General features: G+C 37.9%; 1 protein-coding gene across 4 annotated transcripts in view; it reads right to left on the reverse strand.

The window, feature by feature from the left end:
• Positions 1-556: 556 nt before the first annotated feature.
• The window catches only part of CAMSAP2 (calmodulin regulated spectrin associated protein family member 2), a 101,009-nt gene continuing 76,997 nt past the window's right edge, over positions 557-24,568 (reverse strand). For 2 of the 4 annotated variants that reach the window (XM_073217188.1, XM_073217185.1), the window contains 11 exons: positions 19,223-19,316; positions 17,437-17,530; positions 14,532-14,614; positions 14,182-14,251; positions 11,665-13,861; positions 8,725-8,861; positions 7,913-8,133; positions 6,230-6,329; positions 5,400-5,515; positions 3,856-3,974; positions 557-3,482 (listed from right to left, as the gene is read on the reverse strand). In XM_073217188.1, coding sequence (XP_073073289.1) covers positions 3,177-3,482; positions 3,856-3,974; positions 5,400-5,515; positions 6,230-6,329; positions 7,913-8,133; positions 8,725-8,861; positions 11,665-13,861; positions 14,182-14,251; positions 14,532-14,614; positions 17,437-17,530; positions 19,223-19,316 — 3,537 coding nt within the window. In that variant the 3' untranslated portion in view covers positions 557-3,176. The remainder of the gene's footprint in view (positions 3,483-3,855; positions 3,975-5,399; positions 5,516-6,229; positions 6,330-7,912; positions 8,134-8,724; positions 8,862-11,664; positions 13,862-14,181; positions 14,252-14,531; positions 14,615-17,436; positions 17,531-19,222; positions 19,317-24,568) is intronic. The other 2 variants (XM_073217189.1, XM_073217187.1) reach the window with 1 other exon arrangement.

Genomic DNA, 24,568 nt, shown 5'->3' on the forward strand with positions numbered 1-24,568 from the left:
TGATGTATCAGAAAATACTGCAGCAGAGCTCTGTTCTGCAGCCTGCCAGTCCACCACAGGATGCAGCGGTGGAGAACCGCCCTTCTGCTTAGCAACTGCACACAGCTCTTCAGGTGCAGAATTAGGAAGATTTTTGGGGTTCTTCTATTATACCTTTTTTTCTTAATTGCTCTGATCTGAATGAGTAGAATCAGCAAAATCCTAGTGAAACTTACAGAGTAACAGTCAGGAATGGGCTTCCCATGGCTTCAACTGCAAAAGTATAGGGTGTTAATTCTGGCAACTTATTCAACAAAAGAAAGTGAATTAATATGGACAAAGTTAATGTACGATGAACACATTCATACACCACTATGTAGATTGAGCTAAGCGCAGAAATTTACATTTTAACATTGCGTTAAGTCAGTATTCAGTGTCTAATATTATTAAAAGTTGCCTCTTATGATTATACAAATCATTGAATTTATAGGTTAAGAGATTGCAAAACTATAAGATAACTCTGCCCAAGTTTGAATAATATTACAAAACCCACATATTATTCAAGAAACAAAAGGAGTCACTTGGTGCCATGCTTTTATTCAAATGAAGGGGAAAAACTACACTGTACCAGGAAATAGCAGACGTGACAGCATTTTACAGCACGCGTCATAAAACCCGCAGCAACGCTCTTGGGTGGACAGGCAAACACACCACACGCCGTACGCCGCCCAACAGTGTCTGTGAAACCTTCATTACAAAGCTCACTTTGGCTTTAAACAGCCAGATACAAATGTAACAGTCATTCTGAAACAAAATCGAAAAGCCGAGAGGAATTGAAAGTTTTCCAAAGCTGTGTCAAACAGCGGAACCTGGCAGGCTGCACTGGAAGCCATGATGAGTGTTTGGCAAACTTAACTAAATAATTGTTGTAATGATTTGACCTCCAATGATGAAAAGCACCAGTGTCTTTCAATATGGTTGATGAAAATCTCGAGTTTATGAAATGGCATAATTTTCATTTGTATAATTGTTAAAACATAATTTTAAAAAAGCTGCACTGTAATAAAAAATCTGCAGACTTAAAGAAATAAATCCATATTCCTGCTGTGTTAATAAAGTAAATTATACTGAGGGCAGTGAATTTTTGTGGCAATATTCACATTCTACCTTTAGACATTACTGACATTCATTGTTGGACACACATAAATTTAAGAATAAAGGGTGGTCCTGTTTAAATAGTTCCCCCATTGTCTTCCATCCAATTTTTAAAAATCCAGTGGCCAAGTAATACTGTGAGAAAGATTGCTCAGATAAGGGGAATTTGACTGACTGAAAAGAACATATTTAGTAATGTAAAATGGTTATTAATTCTGTGACTATTATTTACCATGTTTTGATTACACCCATTTACTATTTTTTTAATTAGGCTTAATCTAAAATGTGTATTTGACAATCATTTCCTTCTAACCATAATAGAAACTGTTGCCTGAAAGGTAAAATGTGCAATTCCCCATTTTTAATACTCATATATTATATACACAATATGTATGCACTTAAAATAGAAGAGTTACATAATCTGGTCTCTTACATGCAAACAGTAGATCACAAATAGTTTTAAGCTACACATTTATCTTGCACAGGTATTGGAAAAAAATCTGTAAAATTTTTTTACAGTTTTAACAAATATACATAAATATAAGAACATAAATTACAGTAAAATATTGACAGCATTTGAGAAAATGTTGACAACCCAGATGCACTGATGCCTACAGGCCTTATAATATAGAAAAGTACAGTTCAGGGATATCTCATTCCTATTCTTTTTTTAAAATAAGTAAATACATCATATGAGATATTAGTTATTTCTCTAAACAACTCAATTAGAGAAATGTATATATTTTAGCCTCTACTTCCCATAATGAAAACAAACTACACATCTCATTTAGGATACGATACTGTCTCTCCCCCCTAGTTTACACACTTGTCACAACACTGAAACATAACAGGGTCACAGGATCATTCAAGTCTTTTCCTGAGAATGAAGTTTTTCCCCAGCTAACCCTCTGGTACACTGATAAAGGAACAAAGATCACGTGGAGGATTTCAAGTGTGTACTCACTCTAAGCTGTTCCACTTGAAAAGGGTAAAAAAGAAGAAAAACTCAATGTAAGTAAAATAATGTGAAGATATTTTAAAACTAAAATGTAGCCCTTTGTACATGTTTAAAAATTCTAAATATAATTTTTATATCAGTTATAAATATACTACTGTAAAGACCTCTTGAGAACTTGGGGCAGGAAGTCTAACATCTTCAGATGGAAAGACCCCTCGCAAAGTGTCGTTCACTTCTGCCAGCTTACAAAGTGACTTACTCTAAATGAGATAGAAAGCCTTTTTGTTAAAAGAACAATCTAAATCACTCTGAATTGGACAGAAGTGGTGTAAAAATAGCACTGATTTAATCAGCAACTTCTTGCAACATATTCTTGGTTAAGCTCGCGTGGTTTAAAGTGAACTTACTAGCAGCTCTTTACAAATCTCCTTTTACTTAACAGAGAAACGTTAATACTTGAGTGAATAATAAATACAGAACTGTAAATACTTAGCAGAATAATTCTTGCAAATGCTCTAACACCATTAAAACATGAGGGTTACTGTAAAACGAAACGCTAGTGTTTCTCTTAGCATCCTAAGAAAGGTGCAAGTTTCTGAAGGCAGACTTCCTGCTCTTGTGATCTCCACATGAAACAAAATACAAAAGGAATCTTAAAATAAACCCCAGGAGAAAAAAATAACAAAATAAACCATCTGAAGACAAGCACGCACATTAAAAAAACAACAACAACAACAACAACTAAAACACATAATTTGTAATCTCAGCCATGTTCAGCCATGAGCCCACCTCTGTCCAGAGAATTCAGTGCTTCCATGTACCAAGCACCAAGCAGCTGGACCCAATGACATGCTTCTCCGTCTGTGAATCAAAACATTTCCTCATCGCTTGGACTTACCAACTAAGTGCGAATCTTCTGCACTCCAAAATACTGTGGTTTACATTCAGTTGTCTATGACAACAGAGCTCAATGATCAGTTTCAATTAATGAAAGTCTTGTTGGCAATTAGAAACATTTTCTATAGGCAGGAAAGATGAAGTGCAAATTTACCACAGATATTCTGAAGCACATATTTCCCATCTCCTATGCTTTAGTGGGCAAAAGTTTCTTGGGTGTAACTGGTCTCTTGGTCTGCCATAAATGGCTATGAATGGTGATGGCGTCAACACTGGCAGATAAAGTTTTAGCAGGTATGTGGCTAAACTGTTTCCTGTCAGAATTATATTTGTAAAGTCCCTCAATCATTTTTTTAGTGATAGATTTAGGGCCTATCCCCGTCAGTTTATTAATTTCTTCAGTTTCTGGGCAATAAGTGTACAAAGACCTGAACTGGCAGCCTGAATCCCGGAACAAGATTAAGAAGTTGTTGGCATCTGACTTCTCCATTTCCTTTAGAATAGAAAACAAAACAAAACAGAAAGAATAAAAACCCTTAAACATTTTGATGAATAAAATTTATATAACTCTTACATTTCTTGGTCAAATTTTATGACAATTTAAAATATAAGTAAGATGCCTATTATAAAGAAGCAGCACTTTAATTAGAAATGTATGCAAACACCTCACTATGAGGTCCTGTTAGTTTCATGTGGCTGTTACCAGCCTGTAGGAAACTTCCAGAGCTATAAAATATTGGCTAAATCTTGATCTTACTCAAACTGTCTCTAGCATCAACAGCCAGGCACTGACTGTCTCCTTTGCAATATAGCTTCATTTAAAAAAAGGAAAATTATGTTCTCTACATTTATGAAACATGGCTCACCTCCAGTATTTTTTTCTTCTGACCTTCATTCACTTTTCCAGCCAAGCAGCAATGAGCTAAAGCATTTTGTATTATGTGCTTGTTGGATTTCGCGCTGGGTTCTTTGTAGAGCTTTGGTCCTATATTAAAAATTTAAAAAACAATAATATAATAAAAATAACATTCCTAAATCAGAAATACTGCTTTGCTGAAATGAGAGCATTGTTGCTTGAAGTACAGCCAGCTTCTGGCAGTACCCCACTCAGAACACTGTCTGACCCCCACAGGGACACGTCTTGAGGGTGCTCCTTGGGCCTCCTTAGGCGGCCCTGGGGGTGTAGTACTGGAAATCAGGTACTGCTCTCACCATGCTATTTCCTAAATCGGGAAGCACAGAGTACAACGTCCTGCCTACTTCCCAGTAACTAGACTGTCCTGGAAGGCAAGGACTGTGCCGGCTCAGCAGGTGCTAAGAAACTGGTTTTTTGGGAAGAAAAAACATTAGCCCTGATTTGCAGCATTTACCTATAGTGTGGTACAAATCACTCCTACCATGGCTGATTCTAAGCTACCAATGGTTCTACAAGGGCACAACTCCTGAGAATTCAGTCAAGGGCTGAAGAGCCAGTAGGGCTGGTCCAGCAGAACACTGCAGTTCCGTAGTTTAGGGCTGGAACAGTGCCTGGCAAAAGATTGTTAGACTGAGCGAACGCAGAGAAGCAGAGGGAGAGACAAGGAAGCACTGCCCAACCCCAGGCCCTGAAGGCTGTCAGACCGGCTGTATTAAAAGCCAGAGAACAGAGAGGGGAAAGCAAGCCAGTGCGGCACACACAGGGCAGCCACCAGCTCTGACCTTGCAGCTTTCTCGGGCTCCCTCTCCCAGGGGGTCAGCAGGGCAGGAGGCGGCAGCCGCCCGCCGCTCTTCCGGCTCCCTTCTTCCTGCGCTTTTCCACTCCCCTTTCAAGGCCGCTCGCACATCCCCTCCTGTCCCCTCCTGCACCTCCTTTTCACGTACATTCTGGTCTTCAGTTCGCTCTTATTCAAATTGCTGTGCCCACGCAAGGGCTAGAAGGGCCTGCAGGGCACGTGAGGCTAGAGGCCCTCCTAAAGTCACTGCATTCTTATCTTCTGAAGCCTCCTAATGCCTTTTAAAGACACAGCATTCTGGATGCCTGAAGCTCCGGGACCAGAGGGGCGACGTTGATCCCAGCTTTCCTCGGGCTCAGGACCTGTTCACTGCCGGCAGGGCCTCCCTAACACTCCTTCAAACCCAAACTAGAACAGAAATGGCCAGTGTTTTAAGAGAGAAGTAGAGGTGTGAGGTGTACCTGGTACTGCTCACGCGTTTAGAAATGCATCCCAGTTCATCTGGGCCGTCACCAAGTGCAACTGTGTCACCGAGACTGACCGCCTGGGAGAGACCACCTGACTCCCCTGTTTTTGATCACACTCTCCTGTGTTTAGACCAAGAGATGAGCCAGTGAAGCTTTCTTTAGCACAGCCTCTATCTATTCTCACTTTGGTGTTAAATTAAAATGTTTCCCTAAAAATGCAGAGACACCAACCTGTGTATTCTGTCCCAGAAGCCACTGAAGAAGTCGTGGATGCATTCTCCCAGTCTTTTTCTCCATTCCGACTGCCACATCGACTTGGAGATAAGAAGCCTTCTACAGACTCTGATCTAAAGAGTAAATAAAATATCTTTTTATGTCTCAAACAGAGAAGGAATATCTGGGAGTTGGGTATGTTTAAGAGTACCAACCAAGATCAACCTAGAGCTAGCTTAAAAATAAAAGGATGGCGCTGACTTTTCTTTCTCAGATGTATGAATTTAAATGTGAAATATGTGAAAGTTGGTAAGGTAGCAAGTGATAAAAAGATTAGAGCTCAGGGCTGATGACTGTCACTAGAAACATCTTTTTAATGCTGGTATTATACATAAGGTAATAAAATACTGACTCTTATTAGTTTCTAATCTCTATCTTAGACATAGAGTACAAAAGAGATCTTTCCTAAGTCATAGGCAACCTACCTAGGAATTATTCTAATGGGGAGAGAAACTTTACATTTTGGTGGGAAATAAGCTGGCGAGGATGGCAGTACACAGATGATATACTTTCTATTTCTACAGACTATGATTCTATCACAACTGTACTAGCAATTACTGTTAAATTTTATACTGTGTCATAATGTCAGTAATTCTAAAATTCTAAAAGATTAAAAACAGTGCAAGATGAATTGACCTCTTTATATATAAATTTCTTTTAACAGAAACCCAAACCATCCTAATTAGAAAACTTAGAAACAATTGTGATGATTCAATCATTATGAAATACAAAGTGACTGCAGGGACCAATATCCTTTTCTATGAAACATGTGCATATTACAGATTTACCTTGGGGTCCTCTTGCCTGAATGCACACTCTCGTTATCGCCTGTGTTCAGTGATGCCAAAGAAAGGCTAGAGACTGAAAAAACACGATAAATTCGTGATCCTGAATAAAAACAAAATTAGAAATTTAAAAGGAGCAACTAGAAGAGAGTCTGTTCATCAGGCAACACCAGCATATGAAGACCGAGCTGTCATCTCTCTTCTTTTTGTTTTCACTCTCAATCTACACACATGATATGCTTGCATGCATATATGCACAATTTATTTAAATGTAGCAATGAACCTACTGTTAAGAAATAATACTGTTAAGAATAAAATTAACTGCTGTTAGGATTTATTCCAAAATGAAAGTGGTAGTATGAGACATGATACTGAGATCATGAGAAAGTTAACAGAAATAAAATTAACAGGAGAAATTAAAGAAGAAAATATATTTAGGCATATCTAATTCCTAGGTGGAAAATTAATTTACTAATTTCAGCCAATGCTGGGTATCGAAAAATTTCACTGACTAAAAAGGCAGAGTTCTCTTGAAACATTCAGGGTTATCTTATTTTTCCTCAGTTTTAGAGTAACTATGGAATTCTCTAAAATGTATCCATGGTGTTAACTTTCAATAAAATAAAAATTTTTTTAAATGAGTTTGCGTTTTGAATTTTAAAAAATGGGGGATCTCTCACTGGGGATCAACAGAGGTGAGGCTTAGAACCTCACCCCCCCTGTTTTGAGAGAAATCTTCTGCATCCGTGGATGTTTTGCTGCCCTTGTCTAGCCTGGATTAGCACATAGTCTACAGGCTCACACCTGATCATCTACATCTGCCCTCTTACAGCACTAAATTATGTTCCCTACCTTTATCTTGCATCTACCTACCACTTCAGCATTTTATTAAAAATAATAATAATAATAAGGGAGAAATGTGGGATTCACATATAAATCAAGTATAAAAATCAAACGAATAATCATATCTGACTTGATTATTTATAGTTCATGGTGTGTGATCAAAACCGAAAGTTTCTGTGATGACTGCCCTTGCACTGTTCACCATGTAAGAACTTACTCACTATGTAAGAATTGTTCACCATCTAAGAACTTGTTCGTTATGCTTCAGAAGATTGGAGACTGACGAGAATTGGGCTTGGGGTTGATTAATGATTGTGCATTGAGTCCCCTATACAGAATTTTATTGTTGTTAACAACCATTTGATCAATAAATATGAGAGATGCCCTCTCAAAAAAAAAAAAAGTATTCTCTCAACTCCAAAAAATAATAAATTTGGATTTCTGAACATTTCGCCCTTAAAGGAGGGTCTCAAACTCTTGATCTTCACCAGTGTATTTCTTACACACTTCATATGTATGTTTATCTTTAAATTATGAATTTTCAAGTATGGAAAGGGTAGTTAATAATTCAGGGAGATGATATCTGAGGGCTGAATTCCCTAATAGGTTAGTACTTAAGTTGGATTTCTTAGCATTCACTTTTGTTCTACTGAATATATGCATGCACACATAACTCACTTCAGTCAAAAAAAACTACATTTGCTCATTTTGGTTTTCCAAATAAAAAGCATGCATAATCTCAAGTGGTGTATCCAATTTAGCATACCAGAGCACAGTCTGTTAGCATGACAAACCGGGCTGGTGTTTTTTTATGAACAGACTCTTCATAATAAGCTGTGTTACCTGGAGGACCTTTTACTGGAGTTTTGGGGGATTCAATATGATCTCTGTGAATAGATTTTGGGCGCTGTTTTTTCTGCTTTGCTATCTGAGGACGGGGTTTAATCACTGTATCCATGTCTTCCATTAGTTTCAGCTGTTTTCGCCTCATATATTCTTGCCTAATAAATTCTCTGCGTGCTCTCTCATCTTCTTTCTTCTGACGTTCTTCCTCAGTTTTACGCCTAGGAAACCAAATGGTTAAATGTCTCATTCTGCGTACTGAAGAAAACTGACATTTGGAGAGTATGCATTTGAAGTGAGAAGGCAGAATTATTGTATTTCAGCACCTTGGGAAAAAACAGTTCATTTAAAATATACCGGAGGTAATTTAGGTCATTAAAATGTATATAAATATACCATTAATAAATAGGTACGTTAAAAAATTATGTGTTAGTGCAAAACCCAGTGAGGTCATTTTAAATTAATACTGTTGGAGAACTTTCCTTTGAAATGCCTCAAACTTAGGATAAAAAAATAGAATCACAAAATATTTTGGGAACATAAATCAACTTCTAAAAAGAACCAAAGTCAGCCTTAATTCAGTTGTCTATTTATATACCACTAATGTCTGAAAAACCCATTAATAAAAAAGTTGTGATGGTGATGGGGGGAGTCTAGTAAACATAATGTTCCTCATGTAAGTGTAGATTAATGATACCAAAATAAAAAAAAATAAAAAAAATAAAGTTCTGAGAAACTGCCTCCTTGCTGAGTTTCCCACACACGCCTGCTCCTCATGAGTGGGGAGGCGGGGAGGCCTGGGGACCCTGTACCTCGTCTCCTCTTTCCTGTGCTCCATCTCTGCCTCCAGCTGCTGCTTCCGCAGTTGAGTCTCTTTTTCCCGCCTTAGCCGTTTCTCCAACAAAGCGGCCCGTTTCATCGCCATATCATTCTCTGCTTTTTGATCATCCTAAGAATGATTTCATTGAAAGAGATGAAATGTGTTAGATAACAATATTCTCATTTCCAGTTATTGTAGTCATGCTATATAGACTACCCTTACAACTGAAAATGTGAAGTATCTATTCAACCTTATTCCGACCCCATCACATATAGAAACTATAAAGGGAGAAATGAATTACAGTGGTAACAATTCCATCAAATAACAAAGGGCACTTAAATTTATTTGTTTTCAGCTCTTAGGAAATTAGCAAACAACAACCATAAAAAGGGGAAAAAAGCACAGCTTTTTTTTAGCTCTACTAAATACAATTTAGATATAATTTGAGAAATTGAAATTATTTAAAATATGTTAAGTACAATTTAGCATAGAAGAGACAGTATACATCTGTACCTTCATTTCCATTCCATTCCATACCTTCCCATACACTCATTCCCATTCCATTCTATATTAAATTGTATTTAACATAAATGATCAATGAAAACTCAAGTAAAGTCACCAAAAAATTTGTTCCCCAAAGTTATATCACATAAATGAAACCACTACTATAGTTTTCGTAAGTTGAGGTTCTGACACTTTGCTTGGTGGGCTCTGAACTACACCGAAATTTTTCCTTGGAAGAGACGTTGGCCGTAATATCTCCTAAAGTTCTTTCAATCTAACATGCAGTTCATGAACCTGCTTTAGTTTCTACCTGAACCCTTACGGACAGCCCTAGTTCTCAGAGAGCTTCCAAAATCCTTCAGAATTCAGGTACTTAACAAGCTGTAGAAGTGGTTCATTGTCTTAACGATTCCTTGCAATATACTTAATTCAAAAAGCATTTCCTGGTTGTCTAATATATTCATGACACAGTGCCAGGCATACAGACAGTAGAATATGAAAGATATAGCACCTTACATTAAGGAGCTTAAAGATCACATGGGGAAGAGGTACGAACAAGGTGCTTTACACAGAAACCTCAGAGAGATTAACTCTGAATGGAGAACGTCCAAAGATACCATTCAATCAGTCCAAACATGCACCTCTGGATCTGACCAACTACATACACTTTGCAATCTGCGGGCACTTTACTATGCTCTGGGGACAAAAAGGTGTAGTACCTCTAGGGCTTTATAGTCTAAGACAGAAATCACAACATAAGCAAATCATAACAAAACAGTTGAAAACTCTGGGTCACAGGTACTACTGTGAGTTTGCTTGGGATATGAGAGACACAAATGAGAAAATACTTAACTTCTACTAAAGAGATTACGGAAAGCTGGAGCAAACAGATGCAACTTGAAGTTATTCTTAAAGAACAGTCAAAAGTAGAAGTTATGGGAAAAAGGATAGACAAATAGGCTTGGGTTAGTCTGTGAAAGTCCCCAATATTATGCCAAGGGGTTTGAACTTTATTCAAAAGGCAACTCTAAGATTTCTGACTAGAAAAGGACCCAACTGGAATTAAGCTCTTGAAACACTGATCTCAAGTAGCAGAATGAAGGATGGAATGGCATGAGCAGAGGGAGGAAGCCCAGTTAAGAAGCTATAGCCACTATAAGGGTTATCCTTTATATAGCACTGGGGCAGGGAAGCTACGGAATGGATGGGAATGAAGATACAGATGTATACTGTCTGTTCTATGCTAAGGGATTTTTCTCCTGTTTTCCTTTCTCTGCGAGGTACAATGAGGTAACAAGGGTTTCTCAAATTAAACAGTAAACTATACTGTGTCCATAGTAGCATACTATTTCTTTTTTAATGGTAGTTTTACATGGTCAAGAGACAAAACATGACTCACATTCAAATTTCTAAACATTAGGAATGTCCTAAAGGGCAATCACCCTAAGATCAACTTCAAAATAAATTACAAATTTCCAATATTAAATGATCAAAAGTAAAACTAGCAGTTGCGATCACTTCAGTATTCTGGGTTCTTACTCCTGTAGGACTGCTGTGTATTTCAATTTAAAATCTTAAATTATAAATCGTTGCTCTTGAGGGTTGCCTTTTCTACCTTTATGCGAAACTGCGGAGCTATACAGATCCAAGATGATCTACTATAGTCCCGTAATTTAAAAAAGAAACATGAATAACACCTACATATGTTTCTGGTTATTAAAAAAACACATATTCTTCCCTATAGGTAATTTGGAAAATATAAATAGAAAGATTGAGAAAATGGGTGATAATTAGGAGAAAATTTAAAAAATACTACTAGGCTTTTCTTGTTTTCCTAGTATCTTCGTCATCAAGAGGTGATACTGTTCAATTTTTGTGTTTGTTGGCAACAGTATTGCTTAAATATTACAGCCACTACCAATACTGAGATTAGAAGACATGCGCTAGATGGAGACCTTCAGCCAGCACTTCTAAAGCTAATCCAGTGACAACGGTTCCAACTATGTATGTTTTTAAATGTTCTACCTTGTAAGATTCTGTCTGGCCAGGTATTAAAAAATATTTTAAAAAAACAAAGCATACAAGGGAAGGTGTTCAAGATTATTAAAAAAACTAAAATATAGTTACACACAATGCCAAGTATGAGCTCTTTACAAATGGGCAACTGAGTAACTCTGAAGAAGTCTGAACAGCTTAACTTTTACAAGGCTTTTGAGAAAGTGAGAGGTACAGGAGCAAAAACAGCATCTCTAAACATGTACCATGACTGTGATGGAAGGAGGACTGTTCTGGAAATCACAATGTGCCAAATATATACTTTAGGATTAACGGCAGACTTGTAACAAAAAAGACTGACCAGAAGCAGCCTATCACCTAAAAAGCAAACCCAACTAACAGAGATGCCTAAAACTATGCCAACGAGTGTTACCTTAAAAAAGAATCCACAGCATACTTTCTGGTCATCATCTAATTGTTCTTTATCACTTTCTCCATCATATTTTTCAGCAGATACATCAGCCTTTTCAGGGGGTTTCAAATCTGAGAGGGAAACTTCAATCAGATTCACGTTTTTAGGAGCAGTCGGTGGGAAAACAAGCTTAGGAGGTTCTGTGGGTTGGCTCAACTGGTCCTCATTTGGTGTCAGACATACAGTCTCTGTGACCGGCTGTGACAGGACTTCAGAAACTGTGGACTCGAGAGGCTTGACCCCCTTTTCTTCTGGATTATGTATATGCTGTTCCAAAGCCCCTTTGGGTTCTAATTCCTCCTTTCTAGCTTCCTCCTTCGGCTTGGGTTCCTTTGACTGAAGTTCCCCATCATCCCCAAAACATACAAATGACCTTGTCTGAATGGGAACCTGACTGGGTGAAAACCTCCGTAGCCGAGGAAGACTATCCACAGACCGAGGGGGTGTCAGTGTTCGATTCAACGGTGTTATTTTTAATTCATTTGGCCTGGGAGTCCTTTGATTTTTAACAGAAAAAGATGTGCTCTTCCTGTTCAAAGACTGTGGGGAAGGGTGAGCAGGACGAGGGGAGTCCGATGAGAAGGGTGCAAGGGCCGGTGACGGGCCCGCCTGCCTAGGCCTAAAATCTCGAATCTGCTTCTGGGGAGAGGGCTGGGGTGGTGAGATCACCCAGGACTGCTGCTCTCGCATCTGCATTAACATCTCCTGCTGAAGGGACAAGCGCTGCATTTCTTGCTGTAGGAAATGCAGAGACGAATTCAGCTTTTCAATGGATTTTGTGTACTCTAAAATCTCCCCTTCATTTAGAGTTTCTTCTGAGGGGCTTGTGAGGTGCCACTGCTTCTCAGGGTCAGCAGGCGCTGCTGGGGACTTCAGCCACCTGGCCTGAGGACTCTCCACGCTCTCTTTCAGATCTGCCAGAGACTGGCTCCTCTGTCCGTTAGCTTTCTGTGACTCCTTTTCTTTTGCCCGTTCAGTGTATACTTTCTCATCTTCTGCACCAGCTGCTTCCTCTCGAAGAGGGGAAATCCCATCCCCTTTCTTTTTCACGACAGTAAGGAATGCTGTCCTTCCCATCTTCTGCCTCTGCTTAGTAAAAGCAGCTTCCATTTTCTTTTTCTGGGCTTCAATAGCACGCCTCTTTTCTTCCAGTTTCATCCTAAGATGGACCATCTCTGAGGCCAACAGCTGGGTCGTGTCCCGTCCTTGTGGAAGGCCTGTTTCTTCTGGAATTTGGGCCCAGGACACCATGTGAGGAATATTAAGTTCAGAGCCCTCTGGTGTAGTTTTCTGAGAGCTGCTTCCACTGCTCTTTCCATCAGTATGATTCAGTTTCCTGAATTTCTGTTCGGCAAAGCTGGTCATCTTAACCCCAGAACTAGAGGACGCACTGCTACCCGGCTGAGACTTGGTGCTCACAGTGCTGGGACAGGGGCTCAAAGCCTCCCTGGGGTTGGTGCTATGCAGATCGTAATCCGGAAGAAACTTGGATGCATCGTCCATGTCAGAGTCCAAGCTTACAGTATAATCTCTCAAAGAAGAATCTTCATCCATAGTTTCAGGAATATCTTCTGAAGGAACGTGAATTCCAGTGTCTACTTCAGTGTTGTCAGTGATGGGACTCAAGGCACCTTTTGTATCAGTCATGTTATCAGGACTAGCTTGATTTAGCTTGATATTTGAATTCAGGATACTCATTTCCTGGCTATGAAGAAAGAAGCCATTAGCCATTGGGTCTAGCTGGGGTGTATGGGGAGATTTTTCGGTATCATGAATTATCTGCAATGCTTCTTCAATGCTGGGTGTCTCGATCTGATTGCCAAACTCATCCAGAAACACCCTGTTTTGTAAAGCTCCATTGGGAAGCTTGTAATGAGTATTCGCATTAGAGTTCAGTTCGTTCGTATTCAGGGGCACATAGGGTCTGAAGTCGCCGCGAGAGCCCACAGTCAGCTCCTCCTCGATGCCTTCTGCTTCCTCTTCTCCATTTACTGGTTTGAAGGACAGATTTTTCCGAATGTTTTTAGATACACAATTGTTGTTCAGAGTGAGTCCTTCATTGCTAATAGAACGAGTGATTCCTCGGTTTGGCATGGGTTTCTGTACAGTATTTTCTTTATCAAAAGAAATATCAAATGAAACTCCATGAACTGATGATCTAAAAAAAATTTAAAGAGAAAATCCTTAAATAATCCCAGAAAGGAAACTTTTTATATTACTGAACAATTCCAGTATATTTGAGATCATACTTCCTTGCTTCCTCCATTTCTCACGACCACGCTGCCCTCCAGGGACGGCCGGGCTCTCAGTCTGCCTTTTACATCTGGCTCCTTTGACCTGACATCTGCCTATGTTTCCCTATTCAAATCTAGGTACTACCTGAAAGTCTATTGTAAGCTGGCTGACAATTAAAATAAAGAAAGAGAAAATGAGCATTGTTTGATAATGTGAATATATTGAAAGTAACTCTCTGTTTACCTTTTCTCTTTGGGCCATGTCCCTATGAAGCCATCAACATAAGACATAGATGAAGACCGTCTAATTCCACCTTCAAATTCAAAAAAGAAGTCAATCCATGTAAAAAATTTAACATAGCAATTTAACAGATTTTACAGATTTGAGGATTCATTAACTACACTAAAGAGTAAGTAGGTACATATGGAGAAACAGATTATTTTAAGAAAAGCAAGCACAGAAAAACAGATTTAGTATGTATGTAACAATTTCAGAAAAAGGATTGGATAGTTTTCTTTACTTGTAATTATTCTCAATCATTTCCCAGTTAACCTATTTAAATAGCATTTCCTAAGCTTTTTCAAATATATTACCTGAGGCTGAAGAATGAACCTGGGGACGTGAATGTCTAGAAGGCAAATGATGATGAGTGTGTGTAAATATGGCTCCTTCCCCACTGCAATGTAAAAAAAATATATATATATATTGTTATGTTTTAGCTCTTTAATATAAATTTTACACAGAATGGCTGAAATCAGAAACAACACTATCACCTCTGATTTTCCATCTTAATAAAAAAAAAGAGAGCATAAAATATTGTTTAACCAAAGAGCAGCTATGATTATATAGATATCTATGTACTTGATGTCTTCTAGCCAAAAAGCCTGAAATACTTTCATATACGTCTCAATGTCCTTGCAAGAGCAAGATACGGCACATTTTTTCATTTTACAAAGAGAAAAACTGAGAAACAAAGAAGTTAAATGCAAGTTGTCAGTTTGACATATTTTGGTCAAACTGAAATCTCTAAAAACCACCGGTGTAATAAAAACCTTGTTAGAAGATGCTGGCAGCCTTGCTCTTTGTGGACATCTGTCTGTACATCTCTTAACAGTTGCACTAAGATTAATACAGTGAGCTATACCTGGGAGATGCCCGTGAGATATGAAACTTTCCTCTCATTTAACTCCACCCTATTCCAATTAATGCAGGAGATTAGATAGTCTGTTTTTCAAATTCTAATGACATTTGGCCAGAATTTGATTTCTCTGTGTGGGGTTGGGCCTCATGGCCTGCCGTGTAGCCAAGTGAAGAAGCTAAGCATCCCCGCCCGCGGTGGGCTGAGAGCAACTTGGGCAGCGGGATGCGCGTAGCAGCCCCTTCAGCTCTGTCAACGACAGTACCTTTCAGTCAATGTAAACTGAGACAATGAGCCAGTCAACCAAAGAATTCACAGTAAACACTGATGATGCATTCGATGGAACGAAAGCTTAATTAGTGAGCTTTTCTAAAAGCAACATCCCTGAAAAAACTGTGGCTGTGCTCTGTCCAAGAAAATGCTGTCTGCTTTTGCGTGCCCTTCCCCCTGAACTGCACATGGAACCTCCCCCCACTGCATCTGCGGTCATTTGTCAGAGGGCTCACACTGCTCCCCATCATGTGCGCTTCTATTATCCCTCCTTCTAAACCCATTTCCAGTCTTCACTTCCCTCACACCTGTGACAGGAGGGTAATCCTGAATACATGCAGGTTAGTCATTAAAATATATTCACATTCTTCTTCTTCCCAGATAATGGCTAGTGTTGTGAATTCCTCCTGATCGCTTTACTCCCATGTCTGCACAGAGGGCTGCGGCCTGGGGTGACGCCCGAGTAGGCCAGGAGGCTTGTGTCCGGAGGCTTTGCTTCTTCCCCTCATAAGGTCATTATTCAGGTGTAACATCACCGGTAGGTGTGACTGCGTTATTCTCAGGAGAAGCAGAAATTCCTGACTCCTACCTTAAAAGTCCTACAATGGGAGAACCACCATGCGCCACACAGATGCCTATGGGAATGAGAGGACCACTGGGGTCCCAGGACTGGTGGCTGCACAAGGAAAAGAGTTTAGAGATCCACCTGGGTTACAGAAATTGTTCTACTAGGAAAAATGGGAAAAGGTAGCCATTCAGGTGTCTGAGAGACAGAGAAGAGTCTCCCAAAGGACTTCACAACATTTTCCAGTGTCAGAAATGTGGAAGATTGTCCACTCAGGTTCCTAGAAGTAAGAATTACAGAATAATCTACATTTCAAGTAGACAGTTTCAGAGTTTTTAGTGGTTTGACAGTGTAAGAGTTACAGCCCAGAACACTGGGTGTTTCCTAAATTTTCAAGGAAGTAAATGTCATTATGTAGACAACTCAGGAAAGTGCTGAGGAAGTAAATAGAAAAAAGTTTCCCATGAGAGAAACAGAGAGAAGCTCCTAGATCAGTAATATTCTAAATTAATCTCTCTGTGCTTATGGAATAGAAAATTTACCAGAAGTAGTAAGAAAATGCATAGCAGCAAATCAGAGGGTAAGGAAAGGAAATGCTCCACAGACACCAGGAATTGCCAAGGGGAGCCGGATGGCAGTGAGAGCACCACCAGGCGTGTCACCCCCGGTTTCATGCTCCTTAGCAAGTGCTTGAAAGAGAAGCTTCCTAAATGTGAGGAGTGGGGGACACCTCAGCCCAAGTTCACATTTTCATGTAAAGTCAAGAACTCACAGCAAGTACTTTCAATTTCTTACTCATTTTTAATGGATCTGCTTGAACTTCTAAAAAAACCACAAAATACATCGATTTTAAACTTGAAGAAATCAGATTAGGGAGTCCAAAATCAATATAAATTTTAGATTCTAATAAATACACATGAAAAACTACAGGATCTGCTGGAAAACATTTTTAAACTAATGTCTCTATTGTATACTTGGGTCAGGGTTATCTTGATATTAAATTTTTACTTTGTTTTAAATTCAGTTCCTGATATTAAGAACTAAAGCCTTAGAGATTCAGTATCACCATAAATATCCTATTGAGATTACTCTATAGTTAAAGTAACCAACAAACAAAATAGCAGGGAAAATTGCCTCAAAGATTTAAAAAATCCTACGAAAAATTAAAAATCCAAGTAGAATTTAAATATCTCCCCCCTGAGGCCTAAGAGTTACCTATTACCTAAGCAGTTCTCAACTGTAAACAAGTTATGCAACAAGTTCGAGCTTAGGCTGGTTTTTTAGACCCTAGAATATTCTTCCACTTCTCAGTGTGATTCATAAAATCCTATTATGAAACATGAATTTCAGTATAAATTTCCATTATATTTAAGTTAAAATAGACTTTAACAGGGTAAGTTAGTTAAAACTTACTTAGTCCGAAGTCCAACTGAAATTTTAATAAGTCTAATACAATACAATTTTCTCTTGATTTCATTAGTAAACAGAAAGGACACAGTGAAAATGGAGCCACTCTGGAATCTACCTTGAAGTGAAGTCAGGACTACAGGAACTGTCAAGCACGTTTGTTGTGGCAGCATTCGAGACAGGAACTGAAGGCATATCGTCCACAGATTCAGCTACAATAAAAGATAAAAACCTAAGAATTACATATCTAGCATGTTTCCAACACTATTTCAAGAATTCTGGACTATAAACAGATGCTTAAATTTGATCCCAATTTCCTTTATTACTCATAGAAAAAAAAATCACAGCATATTTAAAGTTTTCTTTCGAAATGATTTTCAAAAGGTAAAATTTTCTTTACACTCTTCTTGAACAAGAATGTTCTGGTTTAAAAACTCGATTAAGGCTCACTGGAGGGGGCAGGGGGGAAGGCCTGACATAAACTAAATACAGATATTAAAAATAAATATGTCTAATTTCACCAAAGCTTTCATATAACTTATGTTACATATGGCTATCTTCACTTCTTTATGAAACAGTTAGTATTTTGGTAATCAAAGACAGAATTTAATTCATAACTAAAACCACTGCTTAGTTTACATATTTGTAAATAACGCTGGGGGAAGACTCAATTTACTTTGTGGCTCTGAGGCCTAATGTAACATCTGTTGAATAATTCTGGGTAGTGGCTTTCACAGATGAAATCACAGAAAATAGTACATGTGAAAATTTTATATTAATTGTAAAAGTTGTGCAAATATTGGTTATGATAATTACTAAAGACATATGCCTTTACTTAATGGTTTTAGGGAAAAATCTCAACTTCTTTATTGCTATTCTTTGTTATATAATGGCTCAATATTCAATATTTCAGAATATGCCTTAAGCACTTTAGAGATGGAACAGATTTAAATACTCATTACCGCATATTCTACGGAATTTTGCCTGAGATGCAGTGGGCCCAGGTAGGCTCATTCTACTCATGGAAGTGTATGCCTCCCTTCACTCTGTATTTTTTCTTCCTGTCTGATCTCTTTCTCTTCTTCAGTTTTTTTGGGGGGGGAAGAACAGTAGGGATGGAGAGAAATAAGGGTAATAGTGAGGAAACCAGCAAGATTTGGAACCAACAGGAGCAGCTAAGTAGTTGGGATGCACAATACTCCTGTTTCCACTGGGCAGGGTGGCCACAGGCAGCAGGAAGGACTGGTCCCACAGTTATGCAGGAAGAATATTCTTCAGTGGGACTAAGCTTAAAATTTAGGATCATTTTCCCTACAGAAATAAACCTCAGGATTTATAAAGGAAGCCAATGGAAATTTGTTTTGCTTTAGAGAAAATGCAGGAAAGTTTTTTGTTCTTTATTTCTAGGGCTCTTTTTAGTAACCTCTTTATTTCTTACTAGTTTTCTCATGTGCAATCAATAATATATCATGATATTGTAATATTATCACCAAGCCCACTAGGCTTAGAAATATATACAAACCTTTTTATGGCTAATTCAAATTACAGATTAAAGCTGTGTCACCATAATTTGAGTGGATTCTGGGTAACAGTGTTAGGAACTCAGAATCTAACAGGGAGTAACAGTAGGGACAGGGGAAAGGTGCAAAGAGAAGAGAGTGGGCAGTTAAAGCTCAAAGTTCCACAACATAAGGCTTCAAATACAGTTTTTCTCCATTTTCTTTTTCTCTACATCATCTGTCACACATAGAGAATTTAGTGGCTTTAAATATTAAAAAATTCAGAATTTATGAAGGCTAATATCTGGACACGAAACAATAGGCTTCCTTCCAAGAGAATAACCAGGTGAGGTTATACGGACTCGTTTTGTTTACAGAACACTCAAAATTAAAAAGACTGGTTACCGCCTTGTGGATGCACGACTCGAGGCTGTACAAATGATGGCTTTACAACTTCAAACCACCAGAACAGTTCTGCCATGAGGACCAAGTAATTACTCTACACAAGGGAGTGAAGAAAATTGAAAGAAAAATTAGGGAAGATTTGACCAGAAAATAATGATAAACAGAATGTTATTTATTTAACTACTAATATATAGGTTTCCATCTCATTCATTTATCACCGGAGTGCATCTACTATAGACTATTAGATCTGGAATAAAATATCAGCACTCGTAGGTACAATTATAACAACTGTTCAAAGCTTCCTCGCTGAATAGCTCTGCAGTCCCAGAATAGTAGTTCGATTTACTCTGTGCAGAACTGTGAGAATCATAAACTACTCTTCCTTCTTAAATCAATACAAACAACTCAAACTGCCTTCGACACTCTTAAGAGGGGTTATCATTTATAAAAAATTTTTATGCTATCTCTCGATCACTAAAAATTTCTCCAAAATCTAATTAGGCAGCTAATTAAAAAAATATCGCATGTGTGTGATTGATAATGCTGAATTCAACAATAATCCAGGTGGCTAAATAACACCAAGACTCCAGATTATTATTAAGGCTAATTCTTGATAATTTATAAAGGTACAAAACATGATTTATACAACTAATAGCACTACTTAATTTTTGTAATTATTAATATGGATAAATCAACAATGTCATTTGCCTTTTATTATTTTGAACTTTTAAATTCTTGTGACGTATTTTATAACTGGAAGTTTGTACCTCTTAATCCCTTGTTTTTTATTATTTTTATTTGAAAATGTAAATAATTTTTAAAATGGCTAAAAATTTAAAGTATTAAAGAGGGTCCTCAAAAGCACATTTCTGCTGCAAGCTTGTATTTTAAGATGCATATATCATAAAAGCTATAAACATGAATTATTTTAACTGGCATTTGTTAAGTTTTAAAAGAGAGCACTTCATAAAATCTGTTTTTATAATCATTTAAAATAAATCATGCCTTTTTAAATTCTGGTATTTGGCATTTAATAATGTTACTATCAAACTGATTAGTATTTGATGGCTCAGGTCTTATTTCATATTAAATTTCAGTTTTCAAAGTTACCACTGGAAATGTTTTCTAATGCCTTGCCTTCCTCCTGTTAATTATGAGTAATCATCAAGGCTCTATCTACACACCCTCTTAGAGTTCATCTACTCTCTTTGTTTTCTAATGCTTAAGCTGGTGACTTCCAAATACTCATCTCTTACTGGCGGTTCAGGAAGGCTGCCATATGTACAGGAAGTAAGGGAGAGACAAGAACCAAGGGTGACTCGGGTTCTGCCTCCATCGACCGACAGCGCCACGTAACGAAATGGGAATGATTGGGACAAGAGTGGAATGAACCGTGAGTCACCAGCTCTGAGTTGCTGATTAGACGAGTAAGTGGACTTAGTGTGTAGGGGGCTCAATGTACTGGGGTGCTACAGAGGACAATGCATGGCGGCGAGCAGAATTTGGTAGGTTTCCTACTTTCAGCATTTGCTTTTAACTATAAATTCACAGAATATTCAAACATTTACATATTAATATACATACTATTTTAAGTAGTCATTAAAATCTGAGATTTTTTTTTTAAAAAGAAATGAAAATGTTTACAATCTCTAAGACTGTGTGTTGGATCCCATCCCTGTACCTTCTCAGAAGCTTTACATTCTTAATTATATTTCTTTCTCCTATATATTTTTTCTTCCCTAACTTAATCCCTCCTCCTTGGCTTTTAAACATGCTCAAATCTCTCTATTAAATACAAAACGAAGCCTTCACTCAGTACCCATCACCTTCCCGTGTCTCCTCGCCCGCTCTCCTCTCCACAAGCCCCGCTGTGCACAGGCTGACTGACCACCTCCGTTCACCCCCTCCCGCTCTAACCCACTCCGGTCTCTGGCATACAGGTCGTCGTTCCTCTCGAACAGCATGTGCTCGAGTGACTTTACCTATGTTGTTACATCAAGAAGATTTTTCAGTCTTCATCTTACTGGCCTTTCAGCAGCATCTGATAGCATAGGGCCAAGAGAGCATTTTCTCGTGCATATATTTCAAAGGCACTTCAAACGTCCGGGATTCAACTAATTATCTTCCCTACCAATCCGATCTGCCTCCAGTGTTACCTCAGTGAGAGACACCATTACCCCAGTGTGCAAACCAGGAATCTCAGTCATCCCTGCTGTCTCCTTCTCCCTCCCTCCCGTATCCAATTTACCACCGAAGCCTGCAGGTTTTACACCCTATACATTTCTGGGATTCACTCACTTCTCTCCCTTCTGATGAAAACTACTCTGATTCAAACTGTTTTCATCTCTTGTTTAGATACATCTTTCTTTTTTTCTTTTTGGTTCATTAAGCCAAATTTTTCAAGATACCACACCCCTTCTCCCACTTGCCATTGCTCTTGGGAAACGACTTTGGGCTGCAAGAAGGCACTTGATCACATTTCTTTTTAATTTCTCCATCTAATCTCCATCTAAATGTAATACATTTAATTTCTCATCTAACACCACATTCTCCTTATCTTACCCATCAGAATGTAAGGTCTAGAAGGACAAAGCTTTGGTTCATCATTATATCTGTTTATAAAACAATACTTGGTATGTAATAGACGGTCAATAAATATTTATTGAATGAATGTATAAATGAATGAACATGTAACAAAAATGACCAGTTAGCAAAAGACCAAATTGCTGATGGGGAAAATCTCTGGTAATATGTTCGCTGTGATTTATAATTGTTTCTTTATACTTATCTCTATAGTACACTCTAAAGTTAAAGCATAAAACACTATTTAAGGTATTGGTGCTAGGTTCACTCCACTAGTATAGTTAAGTGAAGGTCATCTATAGCTTTTGGAAAAACACTGCTTAAGTGCTCAATTGTCTGTTGAAAGGAAACTATTTTAAAGACCTTTGTGCTCAACATCACTAATCATTAAAGAAATACAAATCAGTATCACAATGAGATACCACTGCACACCTGCTAGAATGGCTAGCATAAAAAACACAAGAATAACAAGTGTTGGTAAGGATGTGGAGAAAAGGGGACACTGTACATTGTCGGTGGGAATGTAAACTGGTGCAGCCACTATGGAGAACAGTTGGAGGATCTTTAAAAAATAAAAAATAGAAATACCATATGACCCAGCAATCCTATTTCTGGGTATATGTCCAAAGAAAATGAAGACAGGATTCAAAGAGATGTCTGCACTCCCATGCTCACTGCAGCATTATTCACAATAGCCAAGCTATGGAGACAACCTAAGGGTGTGTCAACAGATGAATGGATGAACACATGGTATATACATAAAATGCAGAATTTTACAGTCATGAGAAAGAGGGAAACCCTGCCATTTGCGACAGTATGGATGGACCTTGAGGACATTGTTCTAAGTGCAATAAGTCAAACAGAGAAAGACAATTTGGGTATGAAATAATCCACTATGTGGGGTCTAAGCCAAACTCTCATAAATAGTAGGGTGGTGGCTACCAGGGACTGGGCAACAGGGGAAATACAGAGATGTGGGTGATAAGATGAGTAAGTTCTGGGAATCTAATGTTTACAGTTATTGACACTTGAAAGTTGCTCTAAGCGTTAGGTCTTAAATGTTCTCACCACAAAAAAGAAATAATAATTATGTGGCATGGTTGAGTTATTAGCTAATGCTATGATGGTAATCACTGTGCAGACCTTAAACTTACACAATGTTATATGTCACTTAATCTCAAAAAATATTTTAAGCACCTTGGTAAGGTAAACTGTCCTAATAACATAACTGTATTGTGTTTGGCCACAAGATGTCAGCATAATAAGAAATAATTTTTCCAGTTACTAAAGCTTATGAAGATAATTTCTTTCTGAATGTGTGATGATTAACCAACAATAAATCTGTTACCATATTCCAGGAATGATACCAAATCAGTTTCACTTAAAAGCTTTTCTTTCCTTTTTTTTGTTAAGATAGTCATGGAGCTATATATTAACATTCTTAAACAATGCAAACAATATAGAAGAACAGAGACCCATAGAACACAGAATAAAAAGGAAAAGTATGTTTTAACCCCTGGCCCCCAAATCCTACTACCACCCTCAGAAGAAACCACTGCTAACAGTTTTCTGTGTATCTTCCTACACATCTTTTCCCATGCATCTATGTATGTGTACAGATTCGCATATAAATAGAAAAAGTTTTTTAAAAAGTATGTTACATCATGCTACCTATGTTTGCTATGTACTTTTTTCACTTAATAATGTCTTGGAGTGCTTTCTGAATCAGTAAAATACCTCTACCTTCTTCCTTTAAATAGCTCAGCTATACTACAAAACATTTTAATTGCGTCCCTAAGATAAATTGTTTCCAACTATTCACCACCATGAACAATCCTTATACATACCTTCTATGCATTCTGAATTTGATTACATAGTATCAAATTACCCTCTAAAAAGACCATAACAGTTAATACTTCTACCAAGAGGGGAAGAAAGCCTTCATTCCCTACATCCTTATAAACACTTGTTATTAACAGTGACAATGAGGGTGCCTAGCACCAGGCACCACCCAACCTCTCAAAGAATGGAAGTCTTAAAATATTTAATGGATGTTAGAACTGTGGTTCTAATAGTTTGGCAGAGAATACAGAAGGTGACCAATTCTCAGTAGACAATTATTTTTAATATATATGCCTCATTTAAGAAAACATCTATCTGGATCATGCCAAGACTAAGAAGATCTAAATAAACAACAAGGTTATATATTATTTATTGGAAGTCCAAGGTACACTTAAACAAATGCAACTGATCTTACATCTCAATGTATTTTATTGAGATGATTTTTTCTTTGAGATTTCAGGAACAATATTTAAATTTTTTAACAGGAAAGTGCCGAAAAGGCATTAACAAGATAGATATGGAAATAATATTTTCTAACTTCCATTTTGATGAAAATGGCAGGTATCAACCTTCAAAATTAATCAAGGTGGAAAGCAGGCACTATTTTGAGTCAGTAGGAGTAGTGGCTTATTTCAGAAAGGCTCTATCTTCCGCCTTGTAGTAATCCAGAAAGAGCTGAAGGAAAATGGTTTGGAGAATAAGGATGTAAAGAGTCACAAGAATTACTCTGAGAGGGGTTTGTTAGCAATCTGTTTTCAGGCTGGCACTGGAATCATGATTTGGACCAATATAAAGCTGTTCCTCTCAGTAAGACTTTTCAAAAACCTATTATAAGATTATTTTTTCCTAACATGACACGAAGAGGTAAACTTTAGGCAGGTATGTAAGAGACATACAGGAATTTTGTAGTGATGGGCTGCT

Source organism: Manis javanica, chromosome 11 (genome assembly GCF_040802235.1).
Source record: "Manis javanica isolate MJ-LG chromosome 11, MJ_LKY, whole genome shotgun sequence".
NCBI lineage: Eukaryota > Metazoa > Chordata > Mammalia > Pholidota > Manidae > Manis > Manis javanica.